The sequence below is a fragment of the Scyliorhinus canicula genome, chromosome 9 (assembly GCF_902713615.1).
Source record: "Scyliorhinus canicula chromosome 9, sScyCan1.1, whole genome shotgun sequence".
NCBI lineage: Eukaryota > Metazoa > Chordata > Chondrichthyes > Carcharhiniformes > Scyliorhinidae > Scyliorhinus > Scyliorhinus canicula.
The window spans coordinates 146780660-146797199 of record NC_052154.1 but is presented as its reverse complement, the minus strand read 5'-3'; the positions used below and the strand labels follow the sequence as shown (position 1 = coordinate 146797199).

General features: G+C 49.0%; 1 protein-coding gene across 1 annotated transcript in view; it reads right to left on the bottom strand.

The window, feature by feature from the left end:
* The window catches only part of LOC119971775 (doublecortin domain-containing protein 1-like), a 695221-nt gene that overhangs the window by 117703 nt on the left and 560978 nt on the right, over window positions 1-16540 (bottom strand). The window contains exon 22 of the mRNA XM_038807879.1: window positions 10035-10157. Within this exon, the coding sequence (XP_038663807.1) occupies window positions 10035-10157 (123 nt within the window). The remainder of the gene's footprint in view (window positions 1-10034; window positions 10158-16540) is intronic.

The window sequence follows — 16540 nt, the reverse complement described above, 5'->3', positions numbered from 1 at the left end:
GAGCAATGTCAGGAACTCCATTTTCATTCATTAACATCTCATGCTTGCTCCATGAAAAAGTCAGATCATTAGAATGAAGTTTGTCCTCGAAGTTAATTTCCCTGCTAGCAAAAATTTAGAATGTTCAGTTTTAGTACTGTATGGAGGTGGTGTGTACCTGGAGAACTTAATCTCTTCCACCACCTTGGGGTCAATAGATGTTGCCTTGGGCTTCTTGAGGACCCCCCCTCTCTCTCCCCCCCCCCCTCCCCCCATAGCAGGGGAGGCAGGCACACGAGGAAAGATGAGCAGGGGGACATTGAAAGAGTGCCCTGTAGAGGGGACATGGGGGAATTAGAGGGCAGGATCGATGGTATTCGCAATGGAGTTCTGGAACATGAACTCAGGGTACTGATGATAGGAGGGAACATTCATGAACAGAGGAGGGAGTGGAATGTAGTAGGGTGGCAGGTTCAGGTTCAGTATGTGAAGGAGAGGAAGGTGACAGAGGGGTACTAAACAGATGCATTGGATAATAGGAGGGGGAAAGGTTAAGGTGGGCATGGGGACGGTACTGGCGGGAGGGCAGGCACGTTGAGGTTGATCGGAATAGGGTCCAGGGCAATGGGGGGGGGAGGCTGAAGAGTGACAGGGGGAGGGGAATAATGATATAGGATGAGTCCAGGGTGATGGGCAAATTGGTGTGTGACAGGGGAGAGTAGAATGTGGGAGAGCAAGTTTGAAAGGTGACACACGCCACTTTTCCAAACTGACCATGACCACAAGTTCATCAGTCAGTGAGATCTTTCCAAGTGGTAGGAGGGTCTTTTTCAGCAGGTGGAGTTCAAAGTCAACACAAATGGTCAACTAAAGGGACACACGAACAATTATGCGACAGCTGGATGTCAACAATGCTCAGTTGTGCTTTCTTCTCTATCATGAAATCCAATTGGCAGCAGGTTTGTTCCCAACTCGTGGGTTTCATAACATCGAGATCCCAGCAAGGTGTGTTATTGTTCATTCTGTGCCATTCGCCATTGACTGCAGTCAGAGGTAGTGATGCAGGGAGGGGGTAGTTGGATGCCTTCAATGGGACACGGCTGGTGGGGGACAGCAATTCATGACACTAAACCTCTGCCAAGGAGCCATGTGGTCAGTCTTTCTATGCTGCCAAGAAAATGGTCTCTCTATACAGTCCTGAGGGTAGTGGAGACAAGGGGAAAAGTGTCTGCATGAGGCTGTTTGCACATGGCTCTTATCACCCTAGTTACAGGTCAATGTCTCCATGTGCAGTCACATATGAACGGAAGTAACACCCATCTCTGGTCCTCCAGGATGTCCTTCACCCAGAAGGGTGGGAAAAGGATGTTTCTTTGTGTGAAACATATAAAATACATTTAGTTCTTACCCATTAAGGGAATACAAGCCTAGATTAAGCAATGCCACCTCATAATTTAACACTCCAAGTCCAAACATCATTCTCACCAAAAAATGTCTGAATGCATTCAGCTGGTTAAGGTATGGACCAACTCCTTCTGTATTGAACAGTGCTGACCCGTAATGGGATCAGGAACATTGCATTTGCCAGAAATCCAAATTTTACATACAGTTGTCATGAACTACTGAAATGTCATCAGGATCTCAAGGCTCTATAGGTTTACCATGGTTGTATGACAAGTGTGACTCCTTCAACCTCAACACCTCTTCTTTCACATCTTTGTTCTAACGGAGTTAACAAAAGCTGAACTTCAGCAGCCCTGCTACAATGAAATTGCAGCATTGGTGCCTGCATTCAAATCAGTTGTTATCCATTGCAGAAATCATCAGAACAGCTTTGGTACAGTAATTCCAGTACCTTGAGGGCAATCAGGATATTTAATATTTGAAATAAATTCAGCGGCTGAACAAAGCATAGTACAGAGCAGAGGTTGATTAGTGCAAACACCATCCAAGGTATTGGGCACATGAGACTAACAAAGAAACATTGAAAATAGAAGCAGGAGGAGGCCATTTGGCCCTTCGAGCCTGCTCCGCCATTCATTATGAGCTTGGCTGATCATCAAGTTCAATATCCTGATCCCACCTTCTCCCATATCCCTTGATCCCTTTAGCCCCAAGAGCTATATCTAATTCCTTCTTGAAAATTTTGGCCTCAATTACTTTCTATGGTAGCGAATTCCACAGCTTCACCACTCTCTGGGTGAAGAAATTTCTCCTCACCTCAGTCCGAAAAGGTTTACCCCTTATCCTCAAACTATGAGTTTCTTAACTCCACCCGGACATATTCCACATCATCGGTATGAATATCTTTCCTCAATATTGTATCAATATCTTCTTTAATCAACAATTCAACTCTTTTGAGGCCTAGAAGGGGAATCAATTGAAATTTTGAGTCTCACTCCTCCAAGTGTTCTCAGAAGTATATTAAATTAGAATTTTAAAAATTACTTTCATGCCCTTATTTGTTCTCTCCCTCTTAATCCAATCTTTCTTCCCCTCTCTGTATTTCTCTTTCTGTACCTGATTTGAGTCTAATTCACCTGACTTATTTTTCTGTTATTCCTGTTATGGGCCAGGCTTTAGAGAACACCAAAGTGTATCATAGAGTTCACCTGACCCACAACTTTTAATAGATTGTGGTATGGGGAGCACACGGCCCACTCTACAGGTGTGGCACAACAGAAATTGAATTTTTTGAAGCAAAGCAATGTTTATTCTATTAACTTAAGTTAACCTTTCTAAAACAAATAGTGAACATCTTAGCAACCATTAATTCAAATACAACCCCCAACGAAGACAACACTAAATAATTCTTACTTACCTTTTAACATCCATAAGACTTAAAACAAAACCTTTCAACAGAAGCACATCAGGTGAAAGTCACTACTGAGAGCAGTTATCAATTTTAAATCACCAAAGGATCGATTTACAAACTTTAGATTACAGAGAGAGACTCTAATACACCTTCCTGTTGTGACTGCAGCTATCCAGCTCTGAAAATGAAACTAAAACACACCCTGCAGCAAACAGCCTAAAACGAAAGTAAAAAGCTGACAGACAGCCCAGCTCCACCCACTCTCTGACATCACTGCAGTAATAAACACCCATTTCTTAAAGGTACTGTCACTACAGATACTTATATACACACCCATTTATTAACACCCATTTCTTAAAGGTACTCTAACATGACACCCCCCCACCCAAGAAAAAAAACCCCATCAACTTCAAGATGGTTTCATTTTTCATCTTTTCACCATCCTTTAAGAAATGCACACAGTAAATACACATTATCGTTTAAAAAAAACAACACACGCAAACAGGTATAATAATATGGTCCATTTTTTTTCGCTCTTCTTCCTCCAACTGAAATCCTTCTCAATTGACGGTCTCTGAACAAGAAGTTCTCTGCACGCTCTGTCCATTTCTCTATACCTCGGCATTTCTCTTTAAAGTCAGATACTTTAGTTCTATCTGATCACAGAGTCCCTTGTAATTCTCCAACATAGGAGCATTGGTTATCACAGCTTTCAGGCAGTCAAAAATGCCTGTTGAAACTCTGCTGTCCACTGAAATTTGTTACGCTTCTTGAGCAAATCCGTCAGTGGAGCAATCACACGACAAAAATTTTTCACCAATGATCGAACAAATCCACTCATGCCAAGAAATTGCCTTATTTCCCTTCGTCTGGAGGGTAGTGGAAAATCCTCAATAACTGTTGGTTCACATCCCGTGTGACCATTCAACCCTGTCCAATTGTATGGCCAAGTAAAGTGACTTGGGCTTTTCCAAATTCACTTTTGGCTAGGTTTATCACCAAACCCACTTACTGAAGTCGATCGAATAACTCCATCAGATGTTTTAAATGTTCTTTCCATGTCTGGCTGAAAATTACCCGATCATCGATGACATCGCACAATTGGGTAATCCTGAAACAACTTTGTTAGTTAACCGTTGAAATGAGGCTGGGGCGTTTTTCATGCCAAATGGCATAACTTTGAATTGGTATATACCATCTGGAGTCACAAAAGCTGAAATCTCCTTCTCCCTTTTGGATAAAGGTACCTGCCAGTAACCTTTAAGTAAAACCATTTTGGAAATAAAAGCTGATTGTCCCACTTTCTCAATGCAATCCTCCAAATGTGGGATAGCATAAGAGTCCGTTCTTGTAACTGCATTAACCTTTCTATAGTCCACACACAGCCATTGGGTACCATCCGGTTTTGGTACCATCACTATGGGTGAGCTCCAGTCGCTGCAACCCACTTCAATTAATGCCATTTTTAAGCATACTCTCAATCTCTTTGTTAACCTGTGTCAATGTTAAAGGGTAAGTCTGTCTGGATGTGCAATTTTAAATTACCAAAGGATTGATTCACATTCTTTAGATTACAGAGAGAGACACTAATACATCGTCTGGCTGTGACTGCAGCTATCCAGCTCTGAAAATTAAACTAAAACACACCCTGCAGCAAACAGCCTAAAACAAAAGTAAAAAGCTGACAGACAGCCCAGCTCCACCCACTCTCTGACATCACTGCATTAATAAACACCCATTTCTTAAAGGGACTCTCACTACAGATACTTATATACACACCCATTTATAAACACCCATTTCTTAAAGATACCCTCACATGACATTCTTAACCCCTAAATCTGATTGGTTATGGGGATCGACAGACTTTTGAGCCCGTCATTCAGTGACGTCCCAGATGCTCCCTGGTCTTCGCTATGCCATTATCAGCTCATAATTCCAGCAATTTCTCGAAATGCCTGGAGCTGATGGCTAAGGAGAAAAATTATTATCACATAGCTCACTGTGAGACCACAAGACCATAAGACTTAGGAGCAAAAGTGAGCCATTTTGTTCATGGAGTCTGCTCTGCCATTCAATGAGATCATAACTGATGTGATATGATAATCCTCAAATTCACTTTTCTATCTTATCCCCATAACCGTTGATTCCCTTACTGATTGAAAATCTGTTTATCTCTTCCGGTTGCGGCTATGCGGAGCTAAGCCGCACGTTCGGCAGCTCCCGCTAAAAACGGACTTTGGGGCTCTTTTCAGGGCCCCCAATGGAGCTGTTTTGACGATTCCCGACGTGGGAAGGGGTCTGCAGTAAATCCCCAGGGTTCTATGGTCCGGACCAGGAGTGGGGTGAGCAGAAAAGCGGTGGCAGCGCCCCTGGAAAAGTAGGGGAAGGGAAACAAAATGACGGCCGGTGGAGCCCTCGAGGAGCTGAGGCAGTGGGCGCAGGAGCAGTAGGCGACTCTTCTGTGCTGCTTCCAGGACCTTAAGGTGGAGCTACTGGAGTCGCTGAAGGCTACCACCAGAGAGCTGATGGAGACTCAGACAGCCCAGGGGGCCGCAATCCGGGAGCTGCAGCAGCAGGCCTCCGAAAGGGAGGATGAGGCCGTGGCCGTCGCAGGGAAGGTGGAGATGCACGAGGCGCTCCATAAAAAGTGGCAGGAGCGGTTTGAGGAGCTGGACAACCGGTCGAGGCGGAAGAAATTACGGATCCTGGGCCTCACGGAGGGGCTGGAGGGGTCGGACCTGGCGGCCTATGTGGTCGTTATGCTGAACTCGTTGATGGGAGCTGGGTCCTTCCAGGGGCCCTGGAGTTGGAGGGGGCCCACAGAATACTGGCTAGGAAGCCCAAGCCGAATGAGCCGCCACGGGCGGTGTTGGTGCGGTTTCACCGGTTCGTTGACCGGGAGTGCGTGTTCCGGTGGGCCAAGAGAGAGCGGAGCAGCAAGTGGGAGAACACGGAGGTGCAGATCTTCCAGGACTGGAGTGCGGAGGTGGCTAGGCAGAGGGACGGGTTCAACAGGACGAAGGCGGTGCTCCACAGACGGAGTGTGAAGTTTGGCATGTTGCAGCCGGCGCGTCTGTGGGTCACCTACAAGGACCGGCACCATTATTTTGAGTCCCTGGAGGAGGCGTGGGCCTTTGTGCTGGACTCAAACTGAGGGTCAAGGATGGGGGTTTTGTATGAAAATGTAACTGTGTTTGATTTTTGCTCTGGGGGGGGGGGTTCTCTGTTTAATGCAGGATGTGTGTTGGTTTTCGGCTGGGTGGGGCGATTTCTTTATGTCTTTTTGTATGGGTCTGGTGGACGGGTTCGGGCAGGGAGGTAAACTGGGAGTGCGGGGAGTTGGTGGTGGGGACTGGCAATGGGAGTTACCCTAGAGGAGGCGGGGTTGGGCAGGGCGAAAGCGCGGGCTTTTCTCTGGTTTCCCGCGCTGAGGGATGATGGGGGGGGCGGGGTCGGGGCTGAGAAGCGCGGGCCTTTGCTGGCTGTTATTTTCCCGCGCAAGAGCGGGGGGGGGGGGGCAGTTGATGGGCACGAAGGAGGAGGAGTAGTCCCACGTGGGGAGGGGTCGGAGGTGTGGCGGGAGTCGCCGGGGTCAGCAGAGGTTAGCTGGCTCACGGGAGTGCTGCGGAGGGGAGGGCGCGACTAGGAGGGGTCCTAGCCAGGGGGTGGGGGGGGGGGGGTACCGGGTTGCTGCTGAAATGGCCAGGAAGGAGCTGGAGTATGCAGGGGGTGCTGGGGGGTGGGGGAGTTGCCGCCGTGGGGAACAGGCCGAGCGGGGGACCCTGGCCAGTGGCGGGCAGGGGATGGGTTATGGCTAGTCGGCAGGGGAGGGGGGCAGGGAGCCCTCTGATCCGGCTGATAACCTGGAATGTGAGGGGGCTAAACGGCTGGTCAAACGGGCCCGGGTGTTTGCGCACTTGAAGGGGCTGAAGGCGGATGTGGCCATGCTCCAAGAGTCACACCTGAAGGTGGCGGACCAGGTTCGGCTGAGGAAGGGGTGGGTGGGCCAAGTATTTCATTCAGGGCTGGATGAGAAGAATCGGGGGGTGGCGATCCTGGTGGGAAAGAGGGTGTCGTTTGAGGCGTTAAAGGTGGTGGCTGATAGTGGCGGGAGGTATGTGATGGTGAGTGGTAAGCTGCAGGGGGAGCGGGTGGTGTTGGTGAATGTTTACGCCCCAAACTGGGACGATGCGGGGTTTATGCGGCGCATGTTGGGCCGCATTCCGGACCTGGAGGTGGGGGGCCTGATCATAGGGGGGGGACTTCAACACGGTGCTGGATCCCCCATTGGATCGATCCAAGTCCCGGACGGGTAGGAGGCCAGCGGCGGCTAAGGTGTTGAGGGGATTTATGGATCAGATGGGAGGGGTGGATCCCTGGAGGTTTGCGAGGCCAAGGGCCAGGGAGTACTTGTTTTTCTCCCACGTGCATAAGGCCTATTCTGGTATTGATTTTTTTGTCCTGAGCAGGGGGCTGGTTTCGAGGGTGGAGGATGTTGAATACTCTGCCATTGCCATTTCGGATCATGCCCGCACTGGGTGGACCTCAGGAGGAGAGGGACCAGCGTCCGCTCTGGCGCTTGGATGTGGGGCTACTGGCAGACGAGGAGGTGGGCGGGTAGGTTACAGTCCGTCAAGATGACGGTGCTCCCGAGGTTTTTGTTCCTGTTCCAGTGCCTTCCAATCCTTATCCCGAAGGCCTTTTTAAGGAGAGTTAACAGGAGTATTACGGGATTTGTGTGGAACGGGGCAGGGATAGGGGGGGGCTGGCACTGCCCAACCTCTGTGGGTACTATTGGGCTGCCATCGCATTGATGGTGCGTAAGTGGGTAATGGATGGGGAAGGGGCAGCATGAAAGAGGATGGCGATGGCGTCCTGTGTGGGCATGAGCATGGAGGCGCTGGTAACGGCGCTGTTGCCGCTCCCTCCAACGAGGTATACTACGAGGCCGGTGGTGGCGGCTACCCTCAAAATTTGGGGGCAATGGAGACGGTATAGGGGAGAGTTGGGGGGCTCGATGGAGTCCCCGATACGGGGAAACTATCGGTTTGTTCCAGGGAGTATAAATGGCAGATTTCTGGGCTGGCACAGGGTAGGTGTTAGGAGGTTGAGGGACCTGTTTGTGGATGGGAGGTTCGCGAGCTTGGGTGAGTTGGAGGGGAAGTTTGGGCTCCCCCCGGGGAACATGTTTAGGTAAATGCAGGTTAGGGCGTTTGCCAGGCGGCAGGTGGAGGGGTTCCCCTTTCTGCCCCCACGTGGGGTACGGGACAGGGTGCTCTCGGGGGTATGGGTTGGAGGAGGGAGGATTTAGGACATATACCGTGTAATGCAGGAGGTAGACGAGGCCTCGGTGGAGGAGCTGAAGGGTAAATGGGAAGAGGAGCTGGGTGAGGAGATTGAGGAGGGGACGTGGGCGGATGCCCTGGAAAGGGCGAATCCCTCCTCTTCCTGTGCGAGGCTTAGCCTCATACAGTTCAAGGTGCTGCATAGGGCCCACATGACTGGGACGAGGATGAGTAGGTTTATCGGGGGCGAAGACAGGTGTGCTAGGTGCTCGGGGAGCCCAGCGAACCACGCCCATATGTTCTGGGCATGCCCAGCGCTGGGGGAATTTTGGAAGGGGGTAGCAAGGACGGTGTCGAGGGTGGTGGGATCCAGAGTCAAGCCAGGCTGGGGACTCACAAGTTTTGGGATTGCAGTGGAGCCGGGAGTGCAGGAGGCGAAAGAGGCCGGTGTCCTGGCCTTTGCGTCCCTAGTAGCCCGGTGGAGGATCTTGCTTCAATGGAAGGATGCGAGGCCCTCAAGCGTGGAGGCCTGGATCAATGATATGGTGGGGTTTATTAAATTGGAGAAGGTGAAATTTGCCCTGAGGGGATCAGTACAGGGGTTCTTTAGGCGGTGGCAGCCTTTCCTGGACTTCCTGGCAGAATGGTAGGGAAATAGGCCGGCAGCAGCAACCCGGGTTGGGGGAGGGGGGGGGGGGATTGGGTTTGGGGGGAGGGATAAGTGTGTACATGGGTTTGTGGGATGTGGCGGGTGTTATCTCTTTCCTTTCTGTTGTTTGATTTTTTTGTTTTCGATTTAGTAGTTGCTTTTGTAGGGGGGTGGATGTTGTTCTTGGGTTTTTACAATGGTTATTCTGTTAATATTGTTTTGTTCTTTATATTTTGTGAAAATCTTAATAGAAATTATTTTTTTAAAAAAAGAAAATCTGTTTATCTCAGCCTTGAATAAACATAGAACATAGAACAAACAGTACAGCACAGAACAGGCCCTTCGGCCCTCGATGTTGTGCCGAGTAATGATCACCCTACTCAAACCCACGTATCCACCCTATACCCGTAACCCAACAACCCCCCCCCCCCCTTAACCTTACTTTTTAGGACACTACGGGCAATTTAGCATGGCCAATCCACCTAACCCGCACATCTTTGGACTGTGGGAGGAAACCGGAGCACCCGGAGGAAACCCACGCACACACGGGGAGGACATGCAGACTCCGCACAGACAGTGACCCAGCCGGGAATCGAACCTGGGACCCTGGAGCTGTGAAGCATTTATGCTAACCACCATGCTACCGTGCTGCCATAAGGATCCAGCCTCTACAGCACTCTACATTAAATAATTTCACAGCTTCACTACCCTCTGAGAGAAGAAATTCCTCCTCAACTCTGAGATTATACTCTCCTACAAGGAGAAACAACCTCTCATCTACCCTGTCAAGTCCCCTGTGAATCCCCTATGTCTCAATGAGGTTGCCTCTCATTCCTCTAAACTCTAATGAGTACAGGCCCAACCTACTCAACCTCCCCTCAAAAGAAAATCCCTCCATATTGGAGATCAACCGAGTGAACCTTCCCTGGACTGCCTCAAATGCCAGTAAAACTTTCCCGAAGTAAGAGGAGCAAAACTATTCACAGTATTCCAGGTGTGGTCTAACTAGTACTTTGTATAGTTTCAGCAATATTTCCCTATTTTTATACTCCATTCTCTTTGAAATAAAGACCAACATTCAATTTGCCGTCCCTATTACCTCGTGAACTTAGGGAATGGCTCAGCTCCAGAAAATTCTGCATATTTTGGAACAGGAAAATAACATCTGCAAAATTAATTCCATTCAAATAAGGTGCACCTCGGTGGGAAGACAGGCCAGTGAAGGTATAAGTTTAATCATTCACTTAACTAACTCACAAGCGGCATATCTGAAATCTTCTTCATTACAATTTGTAGGATGTATTACCTCTCAAGAAACTGCTCAAGTTCAAGTTCATGTACTTTAATTGAAGGGTCCACTTTCAAATCTTTACTTTTCTGTGATTCACACTTTTCTCTCTGTCGAATCTTGTTCCCTGCAGCATTGCGGCTAGAAACAGAGAATCAAATATTTATTAATAGCAAACTCACATTATTTATTTAAAAGCGTGATGGAAATACTGACAGGTAATAATAATAACTTAAATCCCAACATACCATCTTCACACACTGAAACAGTGCTGGTGTATATTTCCACACTGATGTATTCATGGTCCACATACTTACGCTGGTACGGTACTGGTTTGTATTCGAACAATGATCTCATAAATATGTAGATTCTAAACAGGAAGGTAGTTGCCAGATTTGAACAAAAATGCAAAAGATTTCTGGCCCAAAGAAGATTTGGGATTGGGGTAAGCACAGAGACTTTCCCACCTTCGGGGTGAATTTTGGTTGGGTTACACCTTCTGTACATCTGGTTAAAAAGGCACATGTGATCCTGGTTTTGATTAGTAGAGGCATTGAGTACAAAAGCAAGGAAGTTACGATGAACCTTTATTAAACCCTGGCTTGACCTCAACTGGAGTATTTTCAGAATACTGGGCACCATATCAATGTAAAAGGAAAGGCTGAAGTGTTTATAACCATTTTTACCCAGAGGTACAGAGTGGTTTATTGCAGAGACTGGACATTGGTTTACTGGTCCGCATTGATCCCTTAGTTAACCCTTGTAACCATTCTATGATTCTCTAACACCATGCAAAACAAATACGCCCACTTAATCAGCATCCCAAGCACCACCTGAAACATAATTCCCTCCACCATCAGTGCACAGTGGCATCAGTATACCAACTACAAGATTTATTTTACCAACTCGCCAAGGTTTCTTCAATAATCTATACACAAATGAAAAACGTCAAAGAGAGCAAATGCCTGTTGCAAGTTCATATACATTGTGTCAACAGCATGACTTCATAAAATCTCTGTTAGCTCACCAAAAAACTCAGTCAAGCTAGTAATGCAGGATTTACCATGAACATAGGATCATTGATCTAAGGAGTAGGCGTAGGCCATTTAGCCCTTCATATATGCACTGCCATTCAATACAAACATGTCTGAGCCGGTTGTGGTCTCAACTCCACTTTTCTGCCTGCCCCCCATAATCCTCGACTCCCTTCTCTATCAAAAATATGTCCAACTTTGCCTTGAATAAATTCATTGACCCAGCCTCCACTGCTTGCTAGAGAAAATAATTCCACATACTAATGACCAGCAGAAAAATAAAATTATCACCTCCACCTTAAAATTATCACCTCCATCTTATTCTTAAATAGTTTCCCCTAGTTTCTACTACAAGTAGAAACATCCACTCAGTGTCCATCCAAGTCCACTCAGGATCTTCCATGTGTCAGTAAGATCATTTATTCTTCTAAACTCCAATGGGAAAAGGCCCAATCTGTTCAACCTTTATTCATAAGCCCCCAATCTCAAGAATGAGACAGGGGAATCTTCTCTAACCTGTTTCGAATGCAATCATATATTTTTTCAAATATGGAGACAAAAATGAACTCAGTAGGCCCTGTACAGCTGCAGTAATACATGTATTCAATGCCCGTACATTAAACACCAACGTTCCATTTGCCTTCCTCATCACTTGCTGTACCCGCATGCTAACATTTTGTGATTCATGTGCCAGGACATCTGTCTCAGTTTAAATAGTATACTGCTTTCTATTCTTCTTGCAAAAGTGGGCAAGTTCACATTTTCCCACATTATACTGCATCTGTTAATTCTTTTCACACTCACATAACCTGTTTATTTCCCTTTACATGCTCTGGACCTCTTCTTGACAACTTAATTGCCTACCTACATTTGTGTCATTGGCGAATTTACCTTCCAGGCATTCTTTTTTTTTTACACATTCCAATTAAGGGGCAATTTAACGTGGCCAGTCCACCTACCCTGCACACCTTTGGGTTGTGGGGGTGAGACATACGCAGACACGGGGAGAATGTGCAAACTCCACACGGACAGTGACCCAGGGTTGGGGTCATACCCGGGTCCTCGGCACCATGAGGCAGCAGTGCAAACCTACCAGACATTCTAACCTTTCACCTAAATCATAGATGTAGATTGTATATAGTTGAGGCTCCAGCTCTGATCTCTGTCGTACTCCACAGCTTGCTAAGCCAATTGTTAAAAATTACAGGATTTGAGTATCGCTGGCTTATTGCTTACCCCTAATTTTCCTCGAGAAGATGGTGGTGAGTTGCCTTCTCGAACCACTGCAGTTCATGTGGTGTAGGTACACCCACATGTGACGTTGGGGAGGGAGTTCCAGGATTTTGATCCAATGACAGTGAACTAATAGCAATACATTTCCAAGTTAGGATAGTGGGTAACATGGAGGGGAACTTCCAGGTGGTGGTGTTCCCATGTATCTGCTACATTTATCCTTCTAGCTGGCAGTGGTAATTTGTTTTGATGATGCTGCCAAAGGAGTCTTGGTGAGTTCCTGCAGTGCATCCTGTAGGTGATGCACACTGCTGATACTGTTCATCGATGGTGAAGGGAATGAATCTGTGGAAGGGGAGTGAATATTTGTCTAAGGGAGTGAATGTACGTGGAAGGGGTGCAATCAAGCGGGCTGCTTTGTTCTGGATAGTGTCAAGCTTCTTGAGTGTTCTTGGAGCTGCATTCATTCAGACAAGTGGAGAGTATTCCATCACAGTCCTGGCCTGCTCTTGTAGCCCAAGTATTTATATGGCTAATCCACTTCAGTGTCAGGTTAATGGTAACCCCAGGATGTTGGTAGTGGTATTTCAGTGATGGTAATACCAGTGATTGTCAAGGGGCGATGGTTAAATTCTCCCATATTAGAGGTGGTCATTGCCTGGCACTTGTGTTGTGCTCATGTTATTTGTCACTTGTCAGCCCATGACAAAGTGGCCCATTCATCCCTCCTCTCCTTTTAGCTAACCAATCTTTTATCCATGCTGTTATGTTACCTCTTATTTAATCTCATCTTGTGCAGTAATCTTTAATGTGAAACCTTATCATATGCCTTCCTGAAATCTAAGTACACCACATCTGCAGGTAGCCCTTTAACCACCTTGTTTGTTATTTCCTCAAAAAACTATTAATGAATTAGTTAAACACCATGGCCAGGAAACTCCAATCCCGTGGCCAAGTTCTGACGCCAGCATGAAAAGCGGCGCCAACCACTCCGGCGTCAATGGTGCCCGATATTGAGGAATGCTCCCCTTCCCAGGGGGCTAGGTCGGCACCAGAGTGGGCCCCGCAGATCCGGCCGGTGCGGAACGGCTGGCGCTGGTTTGCGCATGCGCGAAACGGCCGGCGTGATTCCAGGCATGCGTGTGGGTTCCCATCTCCATGCCGGCCCCCAGCCAATATGGCCCTACAGGGGCCCGTCGCAGAGGAACTTAGGCCCCCAGGGAACCAGCCCTCCTGCCAATTGGTAGGCCCCGATCGCGGGCCAGGCCATCGTGGGGCCCCCCCTTCGGAGTCAGATCCCGCCCCCCTCCAGGACGGCTCCCGCAGACACACCTTCCAGGTCCCGCCACATGGGACCTGAGTAATCCACGCCGGCGGGACTCAGCCAAACTCGGCGGCCACGCGACCCGTCGGGGCCCAGAGAATCGCCGGGGGAGGGGGGTTACTCAGGTTACAAATGATCTCTGAGGATCCTGCTATAATCTTTTAAGAATGGTTTCTACGAATATCCCTCTCACAGATGTTAGGCTAACTGGCCTGTAATTTTCTGCTTTCTGTCTCCCTCCTTTCTTGAATAGAGATGAGATATTAGCTATTTTCCAATCCAATTTTGGAAGACTATAACCAATGCATCTATTATCTCTGCAGCCACTTCTTTTAAGACCCTCAGATGCAGCCCATCTTGTCCTGGGGACTTGTCAGTCTAATAGTTTTCCCAGCAGCTTTTCGGCAGTGAAAGCATCTGTTTTAAATTCCTGTCTCTTGTTAACATCTTAATTTTTATATACCTTTAGGGAATTTTCCAAGTCTTCTACAGTGAAGGTAGAGACAAAATTCCTGTTCAGCAGCTTTGCTATTTCCTAGTTTTCCATTATCAATTGCCCAGACTTAGGGCGCGATTCTCTGCTCCCCATGCCGGGTGGGAGAATCGCGGGAGGGCCGGGCGACTCATGACATGCCACCCTGGCACCCCCCGCAATTCTCCCACCCCCCGCTCGGATGAATCGCCGCTCGCCGTTTTTCACGGCGACCGGCGATTCTCCGGCCCAGATGGGCCGAGCAGCTTGCCGTTCCCGACCGGTTCACGGCGGTGGCAACCACACCTGGTCGCTGCCGTCGTGAACATGGGCGCCAAATGCTTGTTTGTGGCTTGTGGGGGGCAGAGAGGGGAGTGAGCACCACGGCCGTACTCGGGGGGGTGGGGGGGGGGGCTGGCCCGCGATCAGTGCCCACCGATCGTCGGGCCGGCGTCTCCAAGCGACGCACTCTTTCCCTTCCGCCGCCCTGCAAGATCAAGCCGCCACGTCTTGCGGGGCAGCAGAGGGGAAGACGGCAACCGCGCATGCGCAGGTTTGAGCCGTCAGCCGTCGTGACGTCAGTCGCGCATGCGCGGGTTGGAGCCGGCCACTTAGGCGCCGCCGTCGTGTCATTCACGGCGCGCCGCCTTGACGCAAGCATCAAGGCCCAGCGGCCGAGAGTTACGGAGCGCCGCTCCTAGCCCCCTGGGGGGGGGGGTGGTAAATAGGGTGCGAGGAGCGGCCTCCGAGGCCGTTGTGAACTCGGCCGTGACTATATACAGAATATGCTAAAATGGACTTAAACATATAGGAAGGTGTCGCTAGTGCAGATATAGGGCAGATGAAACAGTAAAAAAATGATATTTACAGATGTCCAAATGATGAGGTAACAAAGTTGTGCAAACATTCAGTCTATAAGTTTAGTCTCTGTGGCGGGCAACAAATTCTGGTTGGCCGCCTCAAGGGTGGAGCAGGGGCCGCCTGCACTTGGATGGGCGGGACTTCCGCCAATGCGGTGGTCGAAGAGGTCGGCAGGATTGCTGGTAGATCGGTGGCCTCGTGGCAGGGCGCGTCCGGAGGAAGCAGTGTGTGAGGTGGGACATCATGGTCGGGTGACGGGTGTGGAAGTCTGTGCAGCGCCCGCCTGTTGCGTCGTAGGAAAGAGCCATCAGCCATGCGAACGAGGTACAATCTCGGGGCCACTTGCTTGACCACCACAGCTGTGGCGGACCAGCCGCCGTCAGGCAGCTGAACACGAACTTGATCAATTGGGACCAGCTCGGGGAAATCCGTGGCATGAGCATCATCTGCTGATTTCTGTTGGGCCCGAGACTGCTGCATCTTCTATATGACCGGGAAGTTGTCAAGGTCTGGAATGTGGATGGCTGGAACCGTTGTTCACAGAGTGCGGTTCATGAGCAGCTGCGCTGGAGACAATCCAGTGGACAGCGAAGTCGCTCTGTATGCCAACAGCCCCGGTTGAAGTCGGAGCCTGAGTCTGCAGCCTTACAGAGTAATCTTTTGACGACGCGGACTCCTTTTTCAGCCTTCCCATTTGACTGCGGGTAGTGGGGGCTGGGTGTGACGTGCCGAAAGTTGTATAGCCGGGCAAAATCAGACCACTCCTGGCTGTAAAAACAGTGGCCGTTGTCACTCATCACCGTGAGTGGTATCCCATGTCTGGCAAATGTTTCTTTGCATGCCTTAATCACCGCCGCCGACGTGAGGTCAGACAGTCTCACCATTTTGGGGTAATTGGAAAAGTAGTCGACCAGGAGGACATAGTCACGCCCCTTGGCGTGGAAATGGTCGACACTCCCCATGACTTTGGTCCATGGGGAGGTTACTATCTCATGTTGCTGCAGAGTTTCTTTAGGTTGAGCTGGCTGAAATTTTTGACATGTAGGGCAATTGGGGACCATGTTGGCAACGTCCTGGCTGATGATTGGCTGCTGTGTTCTGTGTGCTTACTGGCCATCCTGTGTGTCAATCACTGCCTGTCTGCACTCCATCATATACCTGGATGTACATTATGACACAGTCTGTTCAAACCAGGGGAAAAGCTTAAACATCCATGGCCATTTGGCATATGGCCAATGTAATTATATTGGTGTTGAGCTGAGGGGAGGCACTCTGAACGTCAGACTCCCCATGAGCCAGGCTTTCGTTGTGACCCAGTGTACTGATACTGCAGGTTTGCCATCAGGGGTGTCCCAATTCCCAGCAGTAGCTGTAGAATATGACCTGATTCCTGCACAATTAAAAACAGATTTTTATAAAGGATTCCCCAAGAAAAGGAACACCCGCACTTAATTTGCAATCCCAGCAGCCCCTCCCTCAATTCGCCACGATGCCCCCCATGCCAGCGGAACGGCTCCCACCGACTGTGGTGGCGGTGGACTGGTGTGAGTACACGCAAGCGATGCCGTCGGGGACTCAGCCCATCAGGGACAGAGCATTG